The 20,633-nt window shown below is 47.8% G+C and overlaps 1 protein-coding gene across 3 annotated transcripts in view; it reads left to right on the forward strand.

The window, feature by feature from the left end:
* The window catches only part of FANCM (FA complementation group M), a 174,236-nt gene that overhangs the window by 120,332 nt on the left and 33,271 nt on the right, over positions 1-20,633 (forward strand). For all 3 annotated transcript variants that reach the window (XM_039535883.1, XM_039535881.1, XM_039535882.1), the window contains exons 12-13: positions 12,914-13,071; positions 14,297-14,449. In XM_039535883.1, coding sequence (XP_039391817.1) covers positions 12,914-13,071; positions 14,297-14,449 — 311 coding nt within the window. The remainder of the gene's footprint in view (positions 1-12,913; positions 13,072-14,296; positions 14,450-20,633) is intronic.

Below are 20,633 nucleotides of genomic sequence, written 5' to 3' on the forward strand. Positions count from 1 at the left end.
AACATAGCTCGGTCTTGAGCAGCTTGGTCCATCAGCAGGCGATTAGTCTCTTGCTGCAGCTGCACTGCTTCTTGGTGGGTGGCTGCCTGGACACGGGTAGCCTCCTGCTGGGCCGCTATGGCTTGTATCAGTGCCCGCACTAAGTCATCCATTGTGGTGACACAAAAAAAATTAACCCTCTTTTTTTTTGGTGTGTTTTTAAATCACCCTCCTTCTTCCGCCACGCTGTGCACACCAAATATCCCACTCCTGACACCAGTTGTGACAAAGTCCCTCTTCTACCTTGGTGGGTCCTGCGCTTCTTGGCGGATTTGCTCACCTCAGTGATCTTCCCCTCTGGTGGAACCCACAGTCTGGATCAACTCCTCTTGTGTCTGATCAGGAGTTGGGAGATTTGGGGGGAACCCGGGCCCACCCTCTACTCCGGGTTCCAGCCCAGGGCCCTGTGGAATGCAGCTGTCTATAGTGCCTCTTATAACAGCTGCATGACAGCTACAATTCCCTGGGCTACTTCCCCATGACCTCCTCCAAACACCTTCTTTATCCTCACCACAGGTCCTTCCTCCTGGTGTCTGATAATGCTTGATTGTATGATAATTCCTCAATCCTCCAGCAGCACGCCCTCTCAGTCTCAGCTCCTTGTGCCTCTTGCTCCCAGCTCCTCACACACACTTCTCTCCTCTGGCTCCTCCTGCTTGACTGGAGTGAGCTCCCCTTTTTATACCAGGTGCCCTGATTAGCCTGCCCTGATTGGCTGCAGGTGCTCCAATCAATGTAGCTCTCTCCGGTGCCTTCTAGAAAGTTCTTAATTGGCCCCAGGTGCCCTGATTAGCCTGCCCTGATTGGCTGCAGGTGCTCCAATCAATGTAGCTCTCTCCGGTGCCTTCTAGAAAGTTCTTAATTGGCCCCAGGTGCCTTAATTACCCTGGAGCAACTGCCATTTTGGTTCCCATGGTACTAGGGATTTGTTTAGCCTGGAGCTAACATACCTGTTCCTGAGTACTTTCCTGTAGCCATCCGGCCTTGCTCCATCACACCACCTTATAGTCCATTCATCCAGTCCATTCTTTTTTAACTTGCTGGCAAGAATACTGTGGGAGACCATATCAAAAGCTTTGCTGAAGTCAAGATATATCACATCCACCACTTTCCCCATATCCCGGATCCTTCAAGAAAGGGTAAACATCACAGGAAAATAACATGGTATTAAATTGTAAACACTCTCTTAGTTCAGGACTAAGTCATTTTTCACTCTGATATTCACTTCACTGTGTTACCTTTGCAAGTTTGTACACTACAGAAAAATGAAGTACCTTACCCAGTGGGTGTTAAAATGCATCATGTGTGACAAACTCAAAGGCGACGCAAAAGTATGAGTACCAACCTCAGGGCAGACTGTTAAAAAACCAGGGCATAAACCCCAAACTGATTGTGAGTTTCAAGCTTAGATTTCACCAACCAACTGCACTAAGTGCCAACTCTTCAAAGACTTTAACAGCCTCAACACAGAGTTACAGACAGTCCCCTTGAGTATTCCAGTCTGTCTTGCCACCCAAGTGAGCGTATCTTTATGTTCTTCTTCGAGTGATTGCTCCAATGCATTCCAGTTAGGTGTGCGCGCCGCGCGTGCACGGCTTCTCCGGAACTTTTTCCCCTAGCAACCCCGGCGGGCCGGCTGGGCGCCCCCTGGAGTGGCGCCGCTATGGCGCTAAATATATACCCCAGCCGGCCCGTCCGCTCCTTAGTTCCTTCTTACCGCCCGTGACGGCCGGTCGGAACTGTGGAGTGCTCTCTGCCCTCCACCACCCTAGCCTTCACTCTTCGTTTTTTGTATATATATAGTTAGTTGTCTAGTTAGTGTTTCAGTTGTTATAGTTATCTTAGTATAGTTGTTCTAGGTAGTAGTTGGTTAAGGGGGGTTTCCCCCCCCCTTTTCCCTCCCCGGTGCGGGCTCATGCCCAGGGCACCGGGCTTCAAGCCCTGCGCTGTGTGCCAAAAGCCTATGCCCGTTGGCGATCCACACGACGCTTGCCTCCGTTGCCTCGGAGAAGGACATCGCACCGACAAGTGCGTTATCTGCTCTGCTTTTAAGCCGCGGACACGCAAAGAACGGGACCACAGGCTTAAGCAGATACTTATGGAAGCGTCGCTCCAACCGGCGGCACCAGCGACGCCGGCACCGAGAACCTCCTCGGTTCAGAGCGCACCAGCGGCACTGGGCCGCCCCGGTACCGAGGTCCCGCAGGCCCCACCCCCGGCGCCGAAGACCCGGCACCGCTCGCTCTCGCCGGCGAGGAAGCGTAGACTCGCCAAAGCCGTAGCTAAGTCCCGTGCTGAGGACTCAGCTAAAGTGCTTGTGCCGCCTGCGCCCCCAGTGGTGACTGCGCGCAAGGCAGACGCTGTGCCGTTGACTCCGCCAGGTCCGTCGAGTCCGGCACCGCCGCGCTCCCCGGTGCCGTCCGGAGTTGAGCCAAGGCTGCCGACGACGCCGGAGACGCATTGCTCGCGCGCGAGCTAATTCAGCTCGTAGAGGCGCCGAGCCTCCGGCCCCCGGCACCACCGGTGCGGGCTGTTCCGTCGGCTGGAAAACCGGCGATGATGGTCCGACCACCATCTGTGGACCACCGGCACGGTCGGCACTCTCGGTCCCGCTCGCGCTCCAGGACCCGCCGCCGCTCACAGTCCAGCCGATCGAGATCTCGGCACCGCTCCTCATCGCGGTACCGATCGCCATCTCGCCGCCGGTCGCAGTCCCGGTACCGGTCGTCATCCCGGTACCGGTCGCACTCCCGGCACCGGTCAAGGTCCCGATCACCGTCGCGTCGGCGCAGCCGGAGGTCCCCGTCCCGGCACCGTTCCCGACACCGGAACTCCCGCAGCCGCTCCCGGCGCCGCAGGTCCGGCTCCCGGTCGAGCTCCCGGAACCGGTCGAGCTCCCGGCACCGCGGTGGCCGTTGGTCGAGGTCTCCCTCCCGGTACCGGACGGACGGACACCGGGCCTCCAGACCATCTGGCAGTATCCCGCAAGCCTCGGTTTCGGGCTCCGCCCCACCCTGGCCGTCTCGTCCGGCATCGGTCGCCTCTGGCGCGGACGGCACCGGCTCATTGCCGCCAACCCCACACGACCACCCTCAAGGGGCTCAGCAGTGGGGATTCTGGGTGCCCTGGGGTCATCACGAAGCGCAAGGCATTCCGCTTCCCCCACGAGACATCGCCGCGGAGCGCAGGGTGCCCGAAGCGTCGATCAGTCGCCTCCGGGTCACCTCCCCGCGAGCCCTCGATGCCGCGGGACCACCAGGCCCCCGTCCAGCCTGACCTGGCTGAGGCGCCTCTAACGGCCCCTCCTGAGGAGGCCATCGGACAGGCAATGTCCTCGTCATCGTCCCCGGACGAAGCGGTGGCTGGGACTTCTGCTAAAGACCCGCCCCCCATTGACCTTAAAGCCCACCAGGAACTACTCCGTCGGGTAGCGACGGCCATGGGCCTTCCGGTGGCAGAGGTCCAGGAGGATGAGGACCCCATTACTAATGTGGTCGGTTCGGACACTCCTGTGCGCGTGGTACTGCCTTTTGTGAAGACCATACAAAAGAACGCAGCCACGCTCTGGCAAACACCCGCATCCATCCCTCCCACTGCGCGGGGTAGAGCGGAAGTACTCAGCCCCACGGGCTATGAGTACTTATACCGCACTCCAACCCCGGACTCGCTTGTCGTGCAGTCTGTGAATGGCCGTGAACGGAACGGTCAACCGCCCCGGCGCCCAAATCCAAGGACGCCGGAGGATGGACCTGCTAGGCCGTAAAGTCGCGCGGCGCCTGCAGATGCGCATAGCCAACCAAATGGTCCTCCTGGCCAGGTATGTGTTTGACATCATGACATCCCTGGCAAAATACACCGAACTTCTGCCAACAACTTCCCGCCAGGAGTTCTCGGCGATGCTCGAGGAAGGAAAGACGTCCTCACGTTCGTCCATTACGCGCCCTCGACGCGCGGACTCGGGCGCGGGCAATAGCGACAGGGGTGACGATGCGTCGCATCTCATGGCTGCAATCCTCTACGCTCCCACAAGAGGTGCAGTACACGCTGCAGGACCTGCCGTTTGACACGAAAGGCCTATTCTCCGAAAAGACCGATTCGCGGATACAGACCTTGAAAGATGGGCGTATTGCCATACGAACCCTTGGCATGCACACGCCGGCTCCGCAACGCAGGTCTTTCCGGCAGCAGGCCCCTCGGTCCTTCCCGCAGCAGCGTTACCGTCCGTACACGTCTAGACGTCAGGGCCAGAATCACCGGCGGCCTTCGGGTAACCGTCGCAACCAGTCCCAGGCCTCTTCCAAGGGCCCGCAAGGGTCCAAGCAGGCCTTTTGATGGGACGCCCGAGGACGGCCCATCACTCTCCACCTCGGATCCTCCCCGTTTGTTTTCCAACCGCCTCTCCTATTTTCGTCCTGCGTGGTCCCGAATAACATCGGACAGCTGGGTTCTTCAGACTGTCCAGTCGGGATACCGTCTACAGTTTGTTTCGCCCCCTCCTTCCCACCCACCCTCCCTGTCCCTCTTCAGGGACCCATCTCACGAGCAAGTCCTCCTACAAGAGGTCCAGACTCTACTGAGCGTGGGTGCCATAGAGGTAGTGCCTCCAGACAGACGGGGCAGGGGATTCTATTCCCGTTATTTCCTCATCCCCAAGGCGAAAGGAGGGTTACGTCCTATTCTGGACCTTCGCGAGCTGAACAAATACCTGCTCAAGCCCAAGTTTCGCATGGTCACCTTGGGGACCATCATTCCCTCTCTGGATCCGGGAGATTGGTTTGCCGCCCTCGACATGAAGGACGCTTACTTCCATGTCGCAATTTACCCCCCTCACAGGCGCTTCCTTCGGTTTCTAGTCAACAAAGACCACTACCAGTTCGCCGTGTTACCTTTCGGACTTGCCACGGCACCGAGGGTGTTTACAAAGTGCATGGCAGTGGTAGCAGCAGCCCTCCGCAGGCGCCAGATCCACGTCTACCCCTATCTGGACGACTGGTTGATTCGGGGGCAGTCGCAGGGGCTCGTACAGCGACAGGTGGCGGAAATCCTGTCCCTCTTTCAACACCTCGGACTGCTTGTCAATGCCGAGAAGTCTACCTTGCTCCCAGCACAGCGGGTGGAGTTCATCGGCGCGATCCTCGACTCCTCGGTGGGCCGCGCCTGCCTGCCGCGGTCTCGGCACCTGACAATGGTCTCCCTCATCCGGGAGCTGGTCAACTTTCCGACCACGACGGTGCGGTCATGCCTCCGCCTCCTCGGTCACATGGCATCGTGTACATATGTCACCGCGTACGCGCGACTCCACCTCCGTCCGTTCCAGTCGTGGCTGGCGTCGGTGTACCGCCCGCACCGCGACCACATCGACATGGTGGTCACGGTCACGAGACCGACCCTCGAGTCCCTCCGCTGGTGGCTCGACCCAGAGATCGTCTGCGCCGGAGTGCCGTTCCACCCTCCTCGTCCGTCCGCGACGCTGACCACGGACGCCTCGGCACTCGGTTGGGGGGCCCACCTGGGAGGCCTTCACACTCAAGGCCTCTGGTCGCCCCAGGAGCTCGCTCTCCACATCAATGTCCGCGAGCTCCGGGCGATCCGTTTTGCATGTCACGCCTTTCGGACCAACCTGCAAGGCCGCTGGGTGACAGTATTCACGGACAACACAACAGCACTAGCCTACGTGAACAAGCAGGGCGGAGCTCGCTCGTCCCCCCTCTGCAAGGAGGCGATCCTCCTCTGGGACTTCTGCGTGACCCACTCCATTCACCTGGAAGCGTCCTTTCTTCCGGGAGTGCAGAACACGCTAGCCGACCGCCTCAGCAGGTCGTTTCTCTCCCACGAGTGGTCCCTCCGTCCCGACGTTGTACACACGATTTTCCAGAGGTGGGGGTTTCCCCGGGTCGACCTCTTCGCCTCCAAGGCGAACAGGAAGTGTCTCCAGTTCTGCTCGTTCCGAGGGCACTCGCCGGGATCTCTGTCCGACGCCTTCCTCTATCCGTGGCAGACTCACCTCCTCTATGCCTTCCCTCCGTTTCCGCTAGTGCACAGAGTGCTACAGAAGCCGGAGGATCGAGCCACCATGATACTCGTGGCTCCGGCCTGGCCGCGGCAGCATTGGTACACCCTGCTGCTCGAGCTCTCCGTTCGGGAGCCCATCACCCTCCCATTGTGGCCGGACCTCATCACACAGGACTTCGGCAGACTCCTCCACCCCAATCTGCAATCTCTCCATCTTACAGCCTGGTTCCTGCGTGGTTGACCCACGCAGAGAGGGGCTGTTCGGCAGCCGTACAGCAGGTCCTGCTTGAAAGTAGAAAGCCTTCCACCCGTACTACATACATGGCGAAATGGAAGAGGTTCGCGCTCTGGTGTGACCAGCAGGGGCTCAACCCATTCGTGGTACCCATCACTACCATCCTGGACTACCTATGGTACCTTAAGGAGCAGGGTCTGGCGGTTTCCTCTTTGAGAGTCCACCTCGCCGCGGTGTCCGCCTTTCGCCCGTCGGCGGAGGGTCGGACCATCTTTGCCAATCCGATGGTCTCCCGCTTCCTGAAGGGCCTCGACCGCTTATACCCGCCAGTGCGTCGCCCCGCCCCGACCTGGGACCTGAACCTCGTCCTGGCCAGACTCACGGGTCCTCCATTCGAGCCTATGGCCACGTGTTCTCTCCTCTACCTCTCCTATAAGACGGCCTTCCTGGTTGCCATAACATCGGCAAGGAGAGTTTCGGAGCTACGAGCGCTGACGGTGGGCCCTCCCTATACCGTCTTCCACGCGGATAAGGTGCAGCTTCGCCCTCACCCGGCCTTCCTACCAAAGGTGGTCTCGGCCTTCCACCTTAATCAGGACATCTTCCTCCCGGTCTTCTTCCGAAGCCCCACGCCGCCCGGGAGCAACAGCTCCACACCCTCGACGTCCGTAGGGCGCTGGCGTTTTACATCGACCGGACAAGGCCTTTTCGGCGTTCCACCCAGCTCTTCATCGCAGTCGCTGATCGCATGAAAGGCGAGCCAGTCTCTACCCAACGCATTGCCTCCTGGGTGACCCAATGCATCCGGTCATCCTACGAGCTAGCTCACGTGACTCCATGCCGACTCACCGCTCACTCTACGAGAGCGCAAGCCTCGTCCGCCGCTTTCCTGAGCCATGTCCCCATCCAGGACATCTGCAGAGCGGCTACCTGGTCTTCGGTCCACACCTTCGCCTCCCACTACGCGTTGGTGCAGCAATCTAGAGACGACGCAGCCTTCGGCTCTGCGGTTCTACACTCCGCCACGTCTCACTCCGACCCCACCGCCTAAGGTAAGGCTTGGGATTCACCTAACTGGAATGCATTGGAGCAATCACTCGAAGAAGAAAAGACGGTTACTCACCTGTAGTAACTGGTGTTCTTCGAGATGTGTTGCTCCAATCCATTCCAGACCCGCCCTCCTTCCCCACTGTCGGAGTAGCCGGCAAGAAGGAACTGAGGAGCGGACGGGCCGGCGGGGGGATATATTTAGCGCCATAGCGGCGCCACTCCAGGGGGCGCCCAGCCCGCCCGCCGGGTTGCTAGGGAAAAAGTTCGGAGAAGCCGTGCGCGCGCGCACACCTAACTGGAATGGATTGGAGCAACACATCTCGAAGAACACCAGTTACTACAGGTGAGTAACCGTCTTATTGATGGCCCCTTACATCAAAAATCATAGCAATATTCAAGTTACTCCTAATCCCAAAGGACCCCAGTCACTTATTTCACGTGAGTTGCACTTTGGGTCTCAAACCAAATTCAGTGCTTGTAGCCAATCACATAGTAACCTATGTTAGGATTTATTAAAGAAGAGAAGGAAATTAGATTGTTATTGACAAGGTTAAATCAAGCAAACATAGACACAGAAATGAGTTACAGTAATATAGGCTTCTATCATCAGCAAGCTCTATTTGCTCTTTGGGCTAACCCAGGCTAAGCAGCTGGGGATCTCTTGCTTATTCCTAGAAGCACCTTCCTCCCCCATGGTGACAGGTTTCACAGTGGTAGCTGTGTTAGTCTGTATCAGCAAAAAGAACGAGGAGTACTTGTGGCACCTTACAGACTAATAAATGTGTTAGTCTCTAAGGTGCCACAAGTACTCCTCGTTCTTACTCCTTCCCCAGAATCCAAGCAGCATAGAGATAGTTAGTTCCTTTGTTTGGGGTCTTTATTCCTCTTCTGCCATGTGCTCTGAGCTGCAAACTCAGCTGATGGGAGGAGTCTGCTTGCATGACTCCTCTTGACGGGGAGGAGAGCAGAAAAACAATCATAGAACCATAGGGTTAGAAGGGACCACAAGGATCATCTAGTCCAGTGATTCTCAAACTTTTTTTTTTCATGGACCACTTGAAAATTGCTTGGCGGACTACCTAATGATCTTTCCAAATGTTGTTTGTACCATTTAGCTAACTATTGTAAAGCGCTTTGGATAAAAGCGCTATATTTAAAAAAAAACTTTATAATAATTAACGGTTTTTGTTCTACAAATAAAAGCACACAACTCATATTTTAATATCAGTAGTTTTACCTTTCTAATGTGATGGATGTGCCCTCTCTCCCCTGCTGCGGCAGGCCCCGAGCTGGGGCTGGGAAGCAGAGGCTTCCGCCTCTTGCCGAGCTGGAGTTCAGCAGTAGATAGGAGAGCGATCGAGGATCGATTTATTGCGTCTACACTATACACGATAAATCGATCCCTGATAGATCAATTGCTACCCGCTGATCCGGCAGGTAGTGTAGACGTACCCTTACACATATTCTGGATGTCAAATAGCAAGATTAGTAAACAGCAAGTAGAGACCTGATTTCAGTTTTATTTCCTTAATTTTTGTTGAAAATGAAAAGACTTAGGAGCACAGAGTCTGTATTTGCCAATAGCTTTAGATATTGAGATGCATTCTAAACAATTGAATTCTTCCTTAACAGAAGGCAGGAGTCGGAAATACAAGGTGTACCTTCAGTTTAGTGGAGCAGTCATTTTCAGGGTAAAAAGCAACATAACTTATTCTCCAATACATCTGTTAGTCTTTAAGGTGCCACAGGACTCGTTGTTGCTTTTTACAGATCCAGACTAACACGGCTACCCCTCTGATTTTCAAGGTAGTGATGCCACTGTGAAAAGCACAAACAGTAGTGTATGTTCCAGGGATGGTCTGGAGACGTACTTGTTCCCATGTGTGCATACATGTATATCTATATGTAATGCACCCACTGGTAGGTGATCACATTTCTGCCATGAGTGAGATTTTATTATTGCAAACAAAAAAGCAGGAACATCATCTGTATACCAATTTCTGAGACTCAAATCTTGTCCATAACTGCATTATTGTTTCAAAGCCAGTCCACAGGAGATCCTCCACATGCTCTCACTGTTCTTTTAAGTTAATGACAACTTGAAGGTAGCACACTTGCAATATTTTTTCTTTCCTGAGCTCTGTCGTAGCTGAGCAGGGAGGCTTAACTCTTTTAAGGGAGTAAATAGTTCATTTTGGGCCTATTTTTTTTTGTTCTTTATGTATCTGAGTATCTGTTAGAATCTTCAGGGCATCTGGTCATTTCCAGGAAGGGAAGGGGAACCCTGACAGAAGTTGCTCTCCAGACTGACCACAGACCCAAGCCACACTACAGGGGCTGAAAGCTCCTTGGAATAGGTGCTCCTGTTGCGTATGTATATGACAATTTCTTAGGAAAAGAAATATCTGTAGTACTGTGGGGTCTCTGAAATGGAACCAGAAGCTTATTTTTAAGGTATATCATTTTTGAGGTGGTCAGTCTTGATCCCTCTTCGTTTATAAAGTGTCTCTCTTACTCCGTTCTCCATCTCCCTCAAAATTGCTAAATAATTAGCTTGTCCATTTAGTCTCTTGAAACTGAAATTGTAACAGCATTTAATAACACTGGAGTTTGCTTTCTAAATCCTTTGTTTACAACTACAAACAATTTCCCTCTCTGTGGATTTTTGGAAACATAAAGATACTACAAAAGAGGCAAATCTGATTCCTAACACTTAAACAAAGCTGAACTGTTTCTCTCTGCTATTTAGGTCATGCCTTCTTTAAAGCCAGTCTTTGGTTGTGGTACTTAAGTGCTTCTGTTTCTCGCCTCCTAACATTGAACCTTGGTGCATGGTACTATTATATAATGGATTGTAACGTAGCAAAGTAATAAACAGCTTTCTTCTGGCACTAAGTTAGAGTCTTTAAGGAACGTTGATCTTTATTAATCTTAAGCAGTTTAGAGGTGAAATAAGGTTAGTCTCAGGCAATGGGATGAATGGAGTATTTTAAAAGCATAAAATGCTGAGAAACTTCAACTTCTACAGAATCTACCTGTTTACATAGATCTTTAATGCAGGGAACATATTTAATCTTTGCTCCAAAGATTGCACTGGCTCCTATTAAGTTTATGGGTGAAATTGTATGGATTTTTATTATTATTATTTTTTTATCTGTTAAAAACAAGTAGGTTTTGGCCCTCGATATTGCAGATCTTTATGCTGTACCTTTACATTTGATTCTCTTGCGTGGATAATTCCTACTTCATGTCTACCTCGATATAACGCTGTCCTTGGGAGCCAAAAAATCTTACCACATTATAGGTGAAACCATGTTATACTGAACTTGCTTTGATCCACCGGAATGCGCAGCCCCCCCCCCCCCCAGCACTGCTTTACCACGTTATATCCAAATTCGTGTTATATTGGGTGGAGTTATAGAGATAGCGGTGTACTGTATGATTGGAAGCAGGGTGGTGGTGTTGGAAGACACTCCACCCTGGAATTTGCTTTCTGTGTTTGGTCCAGTTTCCTTTTTCCAAGTCTGATGCCACATTACGATCCATTTTCTCTCACAGGTGAGGTGAGAGGGGTTGGTTTGTTCTGGGGGTATGGGAGTTTTTTAGTGTCTCAGCATAAAGTGATATTTGAAAAATAATTCTGTGCTCTTATTAATATTGTGATGTGTGTTGTGTGGTTGTGCACTTAGAGCAATTTAGGTGGATGGGGGGAGGGATAGCTCAGTGGTTTGAGCATTGGCCTGTTAAATCCAGGGTTGTGAGTTCAATCCTTGAGGGGGCCATTTAGGGATTTGGGGAAAAAATCTGTCTGAGGATTTGTCCTGCTTTGAGCAGGGGGTTTTGAACTAGATGATCTCTTGAGGTCCCTTCCAACCCTGATACTCTATGATTCTATGATTTGATTCTATGTCATGTGTAATCTGAAAAACTGCATGTGTTTATACTGTAATATACTGAGGACAAATATGCCTTTCATATAAGTATAAAAGTTACATGTAATTTCCTTCTACAGTTTATTTTTACCTATGATCATATATCATGAACCAGCCTTTGAATTGATATATGAAAGTCATGTATTATTGTGACATCTGAGTGAGGCACCTGGAAAGGACAGTTATGAACAGTGAGGTAGCCCCCTTGTGAATTGAGGACTCACGCCATTGTTCTGATGCCCCAATGCCAGAGTGTTCATTTCAGGAGTTTGGTGTTGGCTACATAAGGTGTCAACTGAGGACAAGAATTAGCACTCTGGGTACTCTGCTTCCTTTGTCTTCCTCCTCCCCAAAGATTGCTCTAGTTCTTTCCTGTGTACTCTTCCCCATCCACATGCCCTTGATAGGTAAAATGGGGACCAAAATAGTCAAGGGATTAATCAGTTGTTTGGTTTTAACAGATTTTCACTGTTTAGGCAGTGCAATAATTCCATCTGATATTTTCAATTTTCTCCTTGGTCTTTTGGCAACATATGATTAACTGAGGGACTATGTTTGCCCTGTGTGACAATCATCATCACCTGCAGGGCGTGCCAGTGTTTGTTTACAAGTATACACACACCTCTCTCCACTACTCCTCCATAAAACAGAACATTTGATTTTTTTTTGCTTTTAACTGATTCTTCCGCCTATCCCTTTCAGTTTGTGTTGCTGCATGTTTGAAGTCAATAGCAATTAGAGATTATCAAATAACAGGCTGAAATAGAATTATTCAATCAAAGATTAACAATCAGTGTTTAGTACAGCACTATCCAGAATACAGAAAGAAGACATACTTTACCACTTGATGTAGATGAAGAAAAGGTAGTTTGGTCCCTTCCTCTGTACTTGCTGGAATGCCGACTGTTAATTCCCAGTCTAACTCCCAAAACCTCAGACAGAGAAATTCCTTTTTGGAGGGAAAATACTTCCCATGATTAACTTTACTATGACCTGTTTTGACTTTTTTTTTTACCTAACTATTGATGGAATTTCCTTATGATATCTTTAGGGTGCATGATTGATAAACTAAAGAGGATTCTAATCTGGTCATTATTACTGACAGCTGTGACAACTGCCAGTTCTTACTGAGTTAACATAAACATCTTTCAGTGAATCCTTATTTTATCCATTACAGAAGACATCTGCAATAACAAGTACCTCTTATCAATCAAACAACATAACTAAATCTTAGGCACCCCTCATCAGCCACCCACTCTTGTTTATACATATTTCCGTACTTTGGTCTTTTTCCTAGACATATATTTCCCCACATATTTGGAGGTGCCAGCCATAATAAAGTATAGCCCAATACTGGGTCATGTGAATACAATCACTCACAGGTTAAAAACTAGCACTCTGGCCTTCAAATTCAAACCCATTCTTTACTGATATCAGAAAGATTCTGGGAGAAAAGTTAATATGCAAACAAATTTAATATACAAGAAAAATAGGACTGAAAAGGTTAATGTTTACTACCAATGTGGCAATGGGAATTTGTTTTCCTGTGGTTGGTATCATATGAGGTCCTAATTAATCACTGTCTTTTTTCTTTGTTACATAGATTTATTTTTCCTAAGATGTTTTCATTTTTACCCATTTGCAGGCACAAAACAAACAGACTCACGTGAAAATTGGTTCCTAACATCAGAGGAATTTGAAGTATGGAACAGCTTATACAAACTAAAAGAAAGTGATGGAGTCAAAGAACCAATGTTGTCTCAAAGTCACTTTGAAACTTTAGAAAATATGGAGGAAATAGCAGTAAGTTCAACCTTAATGTAATGTCACTAGAAGACTCAGAAGAAATTACAGAAGTGAATCTCTGCCATTGATTTTTGGACATGTTTTTCCTTAGTATTAGAATTGATCAGATAATTTTACAGTGTAGAAATTATTGTAATATTATAGAGAAATCTGAACTACTTCTGCTGTGGTGATGCCAGATGCTGACAGAATATTACCTAATGAGTTTCCCAGACCAATATTCTTCTTCATATATTTGAGAACAATTCAAAGAAATCCTTTGACAGGGAAAATAATCCTAAAGATTTCTGGGTAGAGAATAAAATTAAAAAGATTCTAAGGAAGCCTATCTAAAAAATATAATTTAAGGACATTCTGATATCTATATGAGAGAGAACCAGGGAATTGTAATCCAAGATTGTTCGGCATGTGAGATTTTTCTAATATCTGAAACCCACTTCCTGTAAATTAAAATATTTGTAGAATATTGTCGTCTCCTGCTGCTATTATAGGCATAGGAAACTTATTTCTGTTGGATACAAATAACTTGTGTTAACACTTCCAAAAGTTATATACACTCCTTTGTAAAAAGGAGACTATATCCTCAGTGATGATATTCAGTAATTATGGGTATTTTGAAATCCGTCTGTTAACTTAGAGAAGACAAGACTCCCACTCAGTGGGCTCTTTCTTGATGCGAAGAATAAATAGGAATCCCCATCTGTCACTTCACATTTTAGATCTGCATGCTTTGTGCATGACAAATGGCAATAGTTACGGGTTTCTTTTGGTTATTTGGAAAGTTAGTACAGAATACATAGTTCAAGACTAAAAGCAGAGAATATTTCCTTTTATTAAAACAGACATCTCTCCCTTATAATAATTTTATTGGTCTTCTCTTTTGTTCAGGACATTTGAGGGTGGTTTCCATAGAGAACTGGGGCTCTATTTGTTTTAGAGTAGTAGTCGTGTTAGTCTGTATCAGCAAAAACAATGAGGAGTCCTTTTGGCACCTTAGAGGCTAACAAATTTATTTGGGCATAAGCTTTCGTGGGCTAAAGCCCACTTCATCAGATGCAACATCTGATGCATCTGATGAAGTGGGTTTTAGCCCACAACAGCTTATGCCCATAAATATTTGTTAGTCTCTAAGGTGCCACAAGGTCTCTTCATTGTTTCTATTTGTTTTGTGAACCAATTGCATGATTGAAATTTTCATGTTAATATTTATTTGAAACTGCAGGCATCTCGAGTGGAAGGAACTTGTGAACTTTCCCTATCTGAATGGAGACTTTGGCAGAATCGTCCCTTTCCTACCTATCTGGTTGACCACTCGGATCGTTGCTACCATTTTATTAGTGTTATGGAAATGATAGAACTGATGAGACATGAAGAGGTAGGCTCTTTGAGTTACTATGTTTGACTAGGTATGCAAGCATAGATATGCATCAACTGCATAATAATAAAAAAAGGAAATTCTAATATATTTAAGGGCTTATCCACATTAAAATTCACAGAGGTGAGCTTGAAATAGCTGGGTGTAAATTTAATGTGCAATTAGCTGTTTCACACTAATTCCTTGTGTGGGCATTCTTATTCCACACTGAATACCTTTTTGCAATTTAGATTAAGAAGTGGGTTAATCTAAACCGCAATAGCAGTTTAGGTTAATACTGAGTGATAGCTATACTGCATTAGCTTTTCACAGCCTTTTCTGCGCGTAGACAAGCCCAGATAGTGCTTTAGTCTCTGTATCTTTGTCAGTCAAGATGAAAGGAGGAAAAAATGTATGCAGTTTTTAAAGACGGCACTGAACATCTTAAAATATCCCTCACTTACAGTCTTTTACTTTCAAATGTTTATACTGAGCTATTGAACTGTTGTTTAAAAGGTAAGTGTTTGGTTTTTTCTGCAGAATGTTATGACATAAGTTTATTCTAGTTTTAATAACTATTTTTATCCAGATATCACTTTTCAGAAAACCCACAATAAGAGAACTAAACACATACCAAGGAATCAACATAATAACAAAATCACAAAAAGGGACACTACCAGTCGTCCAAGAACATTAAAAGTTTTGAAGTACTTGCATATCACTTGCATGTATTAAATGCACTCGTGACAATGATGAATTTGTGTATCACATACAAGCACTGAAAATATACTTCAGGAATATCTCACAAAAAGTGCTCTAATTATCACAGTATAAAATACTAAAAGAAAGCCAGAACCTTCTCCGTTGGGTTTTAAAAGGTAAGAGCTAGGTCAAGAGTACACCAATCAAATATACAGGGATGAAAATTAAGTTGGGAATATTATTGATTTCCTTAGATTGTCATTGATTGGTGGCATTTAGGTGTTTATAGTAAAATGCATGTGTCGATGAGATTATGTACAGATAGATGTATCAACAAAGTTTGAAGATTTTAATTGGACATTATTCTGCATTTTCCTCCAATTTAGCTTCAGCATAATCCATAATGTTCCTCTTTGTGTGCTGAAGTTTTCCAGGTCATCAGAATCTGTTGCTTAGCTGCCAAAGTTTCTTGAACAGCCATGGTTAATCATTGGGAGAGAATGGAGACATTGCAGTTGCATTTCTTGCCAGGAAAGCGAGTTAATGGTAAATTATAAATATACATTTTAGGGCCAGCTTAATCTTTTCCATTTCAGCCTAGAACACTAAAAGTCTAAAGCCCTTCTAGAGCATGGGTTCTCAGTCTGGAGTCATGAACATATTGCTAAATGGGAGAAGGCTCATAAGGTAGTCGTGGTATAGGGAAGGACGGGGGTCATGGTGTAGATTTAGTAAATGCTGTTCTAGTGTATAATCATGACTGTACATTTTGATGGTGGCATTTTGAGGATTAATTTCCTATTTATTTTATTTAAATACAAAATATGCTTTTGCAGTGCTGTAGGTGCCCTAACTTATGCGTATTGCAACAAAAACCCAGCAGCAATAAAACAGGAACTCTGCCAGACATGATCTAAGAAGCATATCCACAGCCCTCTCCAAAAACCCTATCAAATTGATTTCAGAGTGGTAGCCGTGTTAGTCTGCATGCATCTGATGAAGTGGGTTTTAGCCCACGAAAGCTTATGCCCAAATAAATTTGTTAGTCTCTAAGGTGCCACAAGTATTCCTCGTTCTTTTTATCAAATGTTGTGTATTTGGTTGTCATGGTTTTTGTTGCTATGGCAACTGGGTTAGATTATTATGGGTTAGCTCAACCGGTTTCAACCGGCTGAGTGAGCTCTCTGTATATCTGTAAATAAAATGGAGGTTTTGGTTAGCTGCCTGCTCTCTGGCCTCAAGTGATTGCTTCCTGCCCCAAGGATTTAACACTGGCGACGAGGGTGGGATCCTGGTGCTGCTCCAGTAACAGAAGGAAGTAGAAGTCAAGGTAAAGAACAAACAAACAAAAAAAGCTGCTTGTTTGCACTGACTGTGAAAGTGAAACTAAAAATCATGGCTACTCTGACCAGGCCCCTGGAGCCTTTTGATGAGAATACAGAGCAGTGGCATGTGTATACTGAGCGTTTTGAGCTTTTTGGTATTGCAAATGACATTACAGAAGCGAAGAAGGTGCCAATATTCTTAACTGTTGTAGGGGCTAAAACCTACTCTCTGCTACGCAGCTTACTACACCCTGTTAAGCCTGAGACTAAATCTTACAGTGACATTGTGGAAATCCTGGGTCTCATTTCTCCCCAAAACCACTGGTAATTGCTGAAAGATATAGGTTCCACAAAAGAGACCAAAAGGAAGATGAAACAGTTGTACAATTTGTAGCCATTTTAAAAAAGTTAGCAGAACACTGTGAATTTAAAGAAATGTTAAATGATGCCCTGCGTGACAGGTTAGTGTGTGGCCTCTGCAGTGAAGCTGCGCCTACTGACAGAGGCTCAGCTTACATTACAGAAGGCTGTTGATATTGCTGTCTCCATGGAATTGGCTACAAGGAGGCACAATACATCGGTGCATCCTAGGGTGCAAAGTGTCACAAGAACTGACCCACAAAACGGTGCAGAGTCAAGAATGTTACCGCTGGCTGGGTCACCAGGCATCAGAATGCTGGTGTAAGGACCTGGTGTGTCGACACTGTGGCAAAGGGACACATTGAGTATGCCTGTAAACAAAAGAAAAAGAGGCCTGTGGTCTGGCCGACAAAAGAGGAACCTTGCATACCCTAGAGCAGACCCAGGATGATCAAGGTGACACCTCCTCACAAGAGGAAGTGCCACTGCATGTTTTGTCTTTGGCAGCGGGCTCACATGAATACTGGGTAACCCCTTTATTGGAGGGCAAACCTATACGCATGGAACTAGACACCGGTGCAGCTGTCTTGCTGGTTCCTGAGACTGTGTATAAGGAAAAGCTACAGCATCTTCCGCTTAAGGCAACAAAAACTGTTCTGAAGACGTATACAGGTGAAGCTGTGCCCATGTTGGGCACTATTGATGTTAAGGTGGAGCTCAATGGACAGGCAGCTAAATTGCCACTGTTTGTGGTGAGAGGTGACTACCCAGCCTTAATGGGTAGGTCTTGGCTTGGGAAGATTCAACTGAACTGGGCAGAAGTGCACCGGATGACTAAAGAAGAAACCAGTCTAACCCCTATTCTAAGGAAACATGCTGCTGTTTTTGGAGATGATTTGGGAAGCATGAAGGGAATCACTGTGACATTGAACATTAAACCTGACAGTCCACCAAAATATCTGAAAGCCCGAACTGTGCCATATGCCATCAGGCCAAAAGTTGAAGCAGACCTGGAGCGCCTGGTCACCAATGGAGTCCTAATACCAGTTACCCATAGCTCATGGGCCACTCCTATCGTTCCAATCGTGAAGAAAGATGGCTCTCTCGGTTTGCGGTGATTTTAAAGTCACTGTCAACCCAGTGTTGTGTGCAGAGCAATACCCGCTTCCCGCATCGATGACCTCTTCGCAGGCCTGGCTGGGGACAAAAGTTCAGTAAGATTGATCTGAGTCAAGCATATTTACAGATGCACGTCGATGAAAAGTCCCAAGAGCTGTTGACTATTGTGACTCATAAGGGACTTTATCGATACTGTCGCCTACCCTTCGGAATAACATCTGCTCCCGCCCTGTTCCAGAGGGCTATGGACCAGATCTTGTGTGGCTTGTCAGGAGTTCAGTGCTATCTGGATGATATCCTGGTCACTGGAAGAAATGAAGAGGATCACTTAAAGAATTTAGAGGCTCCCCTACAAAGACTGGAAGAGTATGGCCTATGAGTTCGCAAAGACAAGTGTGAATTCTTCAAGCCCTCTGTTGAATATTTGGGACACATCATTGATTCTGCAGGTCTTCATAAGGCCCCTGCAAAAGTTAAAGCTATTGTGGAGGCTCCCCCACCTCGAAATGTAAGCCAGCTGCGCTCGTTTCTAGGACTCCTGAACTATTATGGAAAGTTCATCTCACAGATAGCCACACTGCTAAAACCACTTCATGAGCTCCTTGGGCAGAACAAGGCCTGGAAGTGGACTGAAGCCTGTGATGTTGCATTTAACAAAGCTAAGGATGCATTACTAAATTCTGAAGTTCTAACGCACTTTGATCCATCCTTACCACTGCAATTGGCCTGCGATGCCTCCCCTTATGGAGCGGGAGCAGTCGTGTCACATATTATGCCTTCAGGAGAAGAGAGACCTATTGCTTTTGCTTCACGCACTCTAAGCAAAGCAGAAACTAACTACGCCCAAATCGAACGTGAGGCATTAGGAATTGTTTTTGGAATTCGGAAGTTTCATCAGGACCTGTTTGGGTGAAAATTTACTCTTCTCACAGACCATCGACCTCTGACATCAATTTTTGGACCCTACACAGGCATTCCCCCATTAGCTGCTAGTCGTATGCAACGTTGGGCATTGTTACTTTCAGCACACACATATGAAATCAAATATCGGAAATCCACTCTGCACGGCAATGCAGATGGCCTCTCAAGGTTGCCTTTGCCGGTCAAACACCAAGATAGTGCCCAAAAGGAAATCTTCTACTTTGAACAGGTAGAGAATACACCCATCACTGCTACTCAGATATAGAAGGAGTATTGTCCCACGTTATGGACCTGGTGATGCATGGAAAATCTCGACAAACCTCTCCGGTCTCATCCGACCTTGTTCCCTACATGTCCAAGCGGACGGAGTTATCGGTCCAATCTGGTTGTTTGTTGTGGGGGAGACGTGTCATTATTCCACCACCACTGAGATCACAGATGTTAGAACAGTTACATTCCGGTCACTGTGGAATAGTGCGCATGAAGGAAATTGCACGAAGCTATTTTTGGTGGCCTGGACTGGACAGCGCTATTGAAGAGAAGGCAAAAGCTTGTATGTCATGTCAGGTTGTGAGGAATGCACCCCAGTGGGCACCCCTACACCCATGGGACTGGCCTGAAAACCCGTGGCAACGTATTCACGTTGACTTTGCTGGCCCCCTTGAAGGAAGCATGTTCTTGGTGGCAATAGATGCCCATTCTAAATGGCCAGAAGTCTCTATAATGCAGTCCACTTCTGCAGAGAGTACTATCCAAAAACTATGAGGACTCTTTAGTCGTTTTGGTCTGCCAGAACAACTTGTGAGCGACAACGGACCGCAGTTCGTTTCTCAGGAGTTTGGACCATATCATCCGTCCACCAACGGATTAGCTGAAAGATTTGTGCAGACAATGAAAAACGCTTTGAAATCAGCAAGGGGACAACACTCCATTCAAAAGCGTCTGGATACCTTTTTACTTTCCTACAGAAACACACCTCATGGCCGCATCTCCGGCCTTTCTAATGATGGGACGACAGCTGCGCACTTGCTTTGATCTGCTGAAACCTTTCGAACCCCGACAAATTGTGCAACATCAGCAGCAATATCAAGTCATCAGACGGGCACCCAGAGCAAAAGACCGAACCTTTAGCCCGGGACAGCCAGTTTTGGCTCGGAATTATACTTCCAGAGCTAAATGGGTTCCGGCCACTGTCATCACTCAAACAGGACCTGTTTCCTACACAGTCCGGACTGCAGAGAATCTTACCTGGCGGCGACATGTAGATCAGCTGTTGCCAGGTCATGCCAGTCCTCAGGACCCATCTGCAGTTGAGGGGTCTGACTTCACCTCTTCTGGTGAGGGACCGAATCACGAGTCACCTGTTTCTGACTGTTCTCCTCCATTACTGCCGGCGGCTGAGATACCCCTTTGCCCAGCACGAGCAGATACCACCTCCTCACCTGTTCGTGCTGCGGACCCTGAGCCCCTAGTGCTTTCGGGTGCAATAACACCAGAAGTTCGCCGTAATCCACCTAGAGACAGAAGGCCTCCTCATCGGCTGGATCTTTAGCTAGGGCGAACCCATGGTTATGGGGCAAAATAATCCCCAGGGTTTAGCCAGGAATGGAGGCAGTCTACCCTCCTTCTCTAGTCTAGTGTGTGTTTTATTTAGGGGATGTTCTTATTAGGGGGGGAGGAATATGTTGTGTATTTGGTTGTCATGGTTTTTGTTGCTATGGCAACTGAGTTAGATTATTATGGGTTAGCTCAACCGGTTTCAACCGGCTGAGTGAGCT

The sequence above is a fragment of the Mauremys reevesii genome, linkage group 4, assembly GCF_016161935.1.
Source record: "Mauremys reevesii isolate NIE-2019 linkage group 4, ASM1616193v1, whole genome shotgun sequence".
NCBI lineage: Eukaryota > Metazoa > Chordata > Testudines > Geoemydidae > Mauremys > Mauremys reevesii.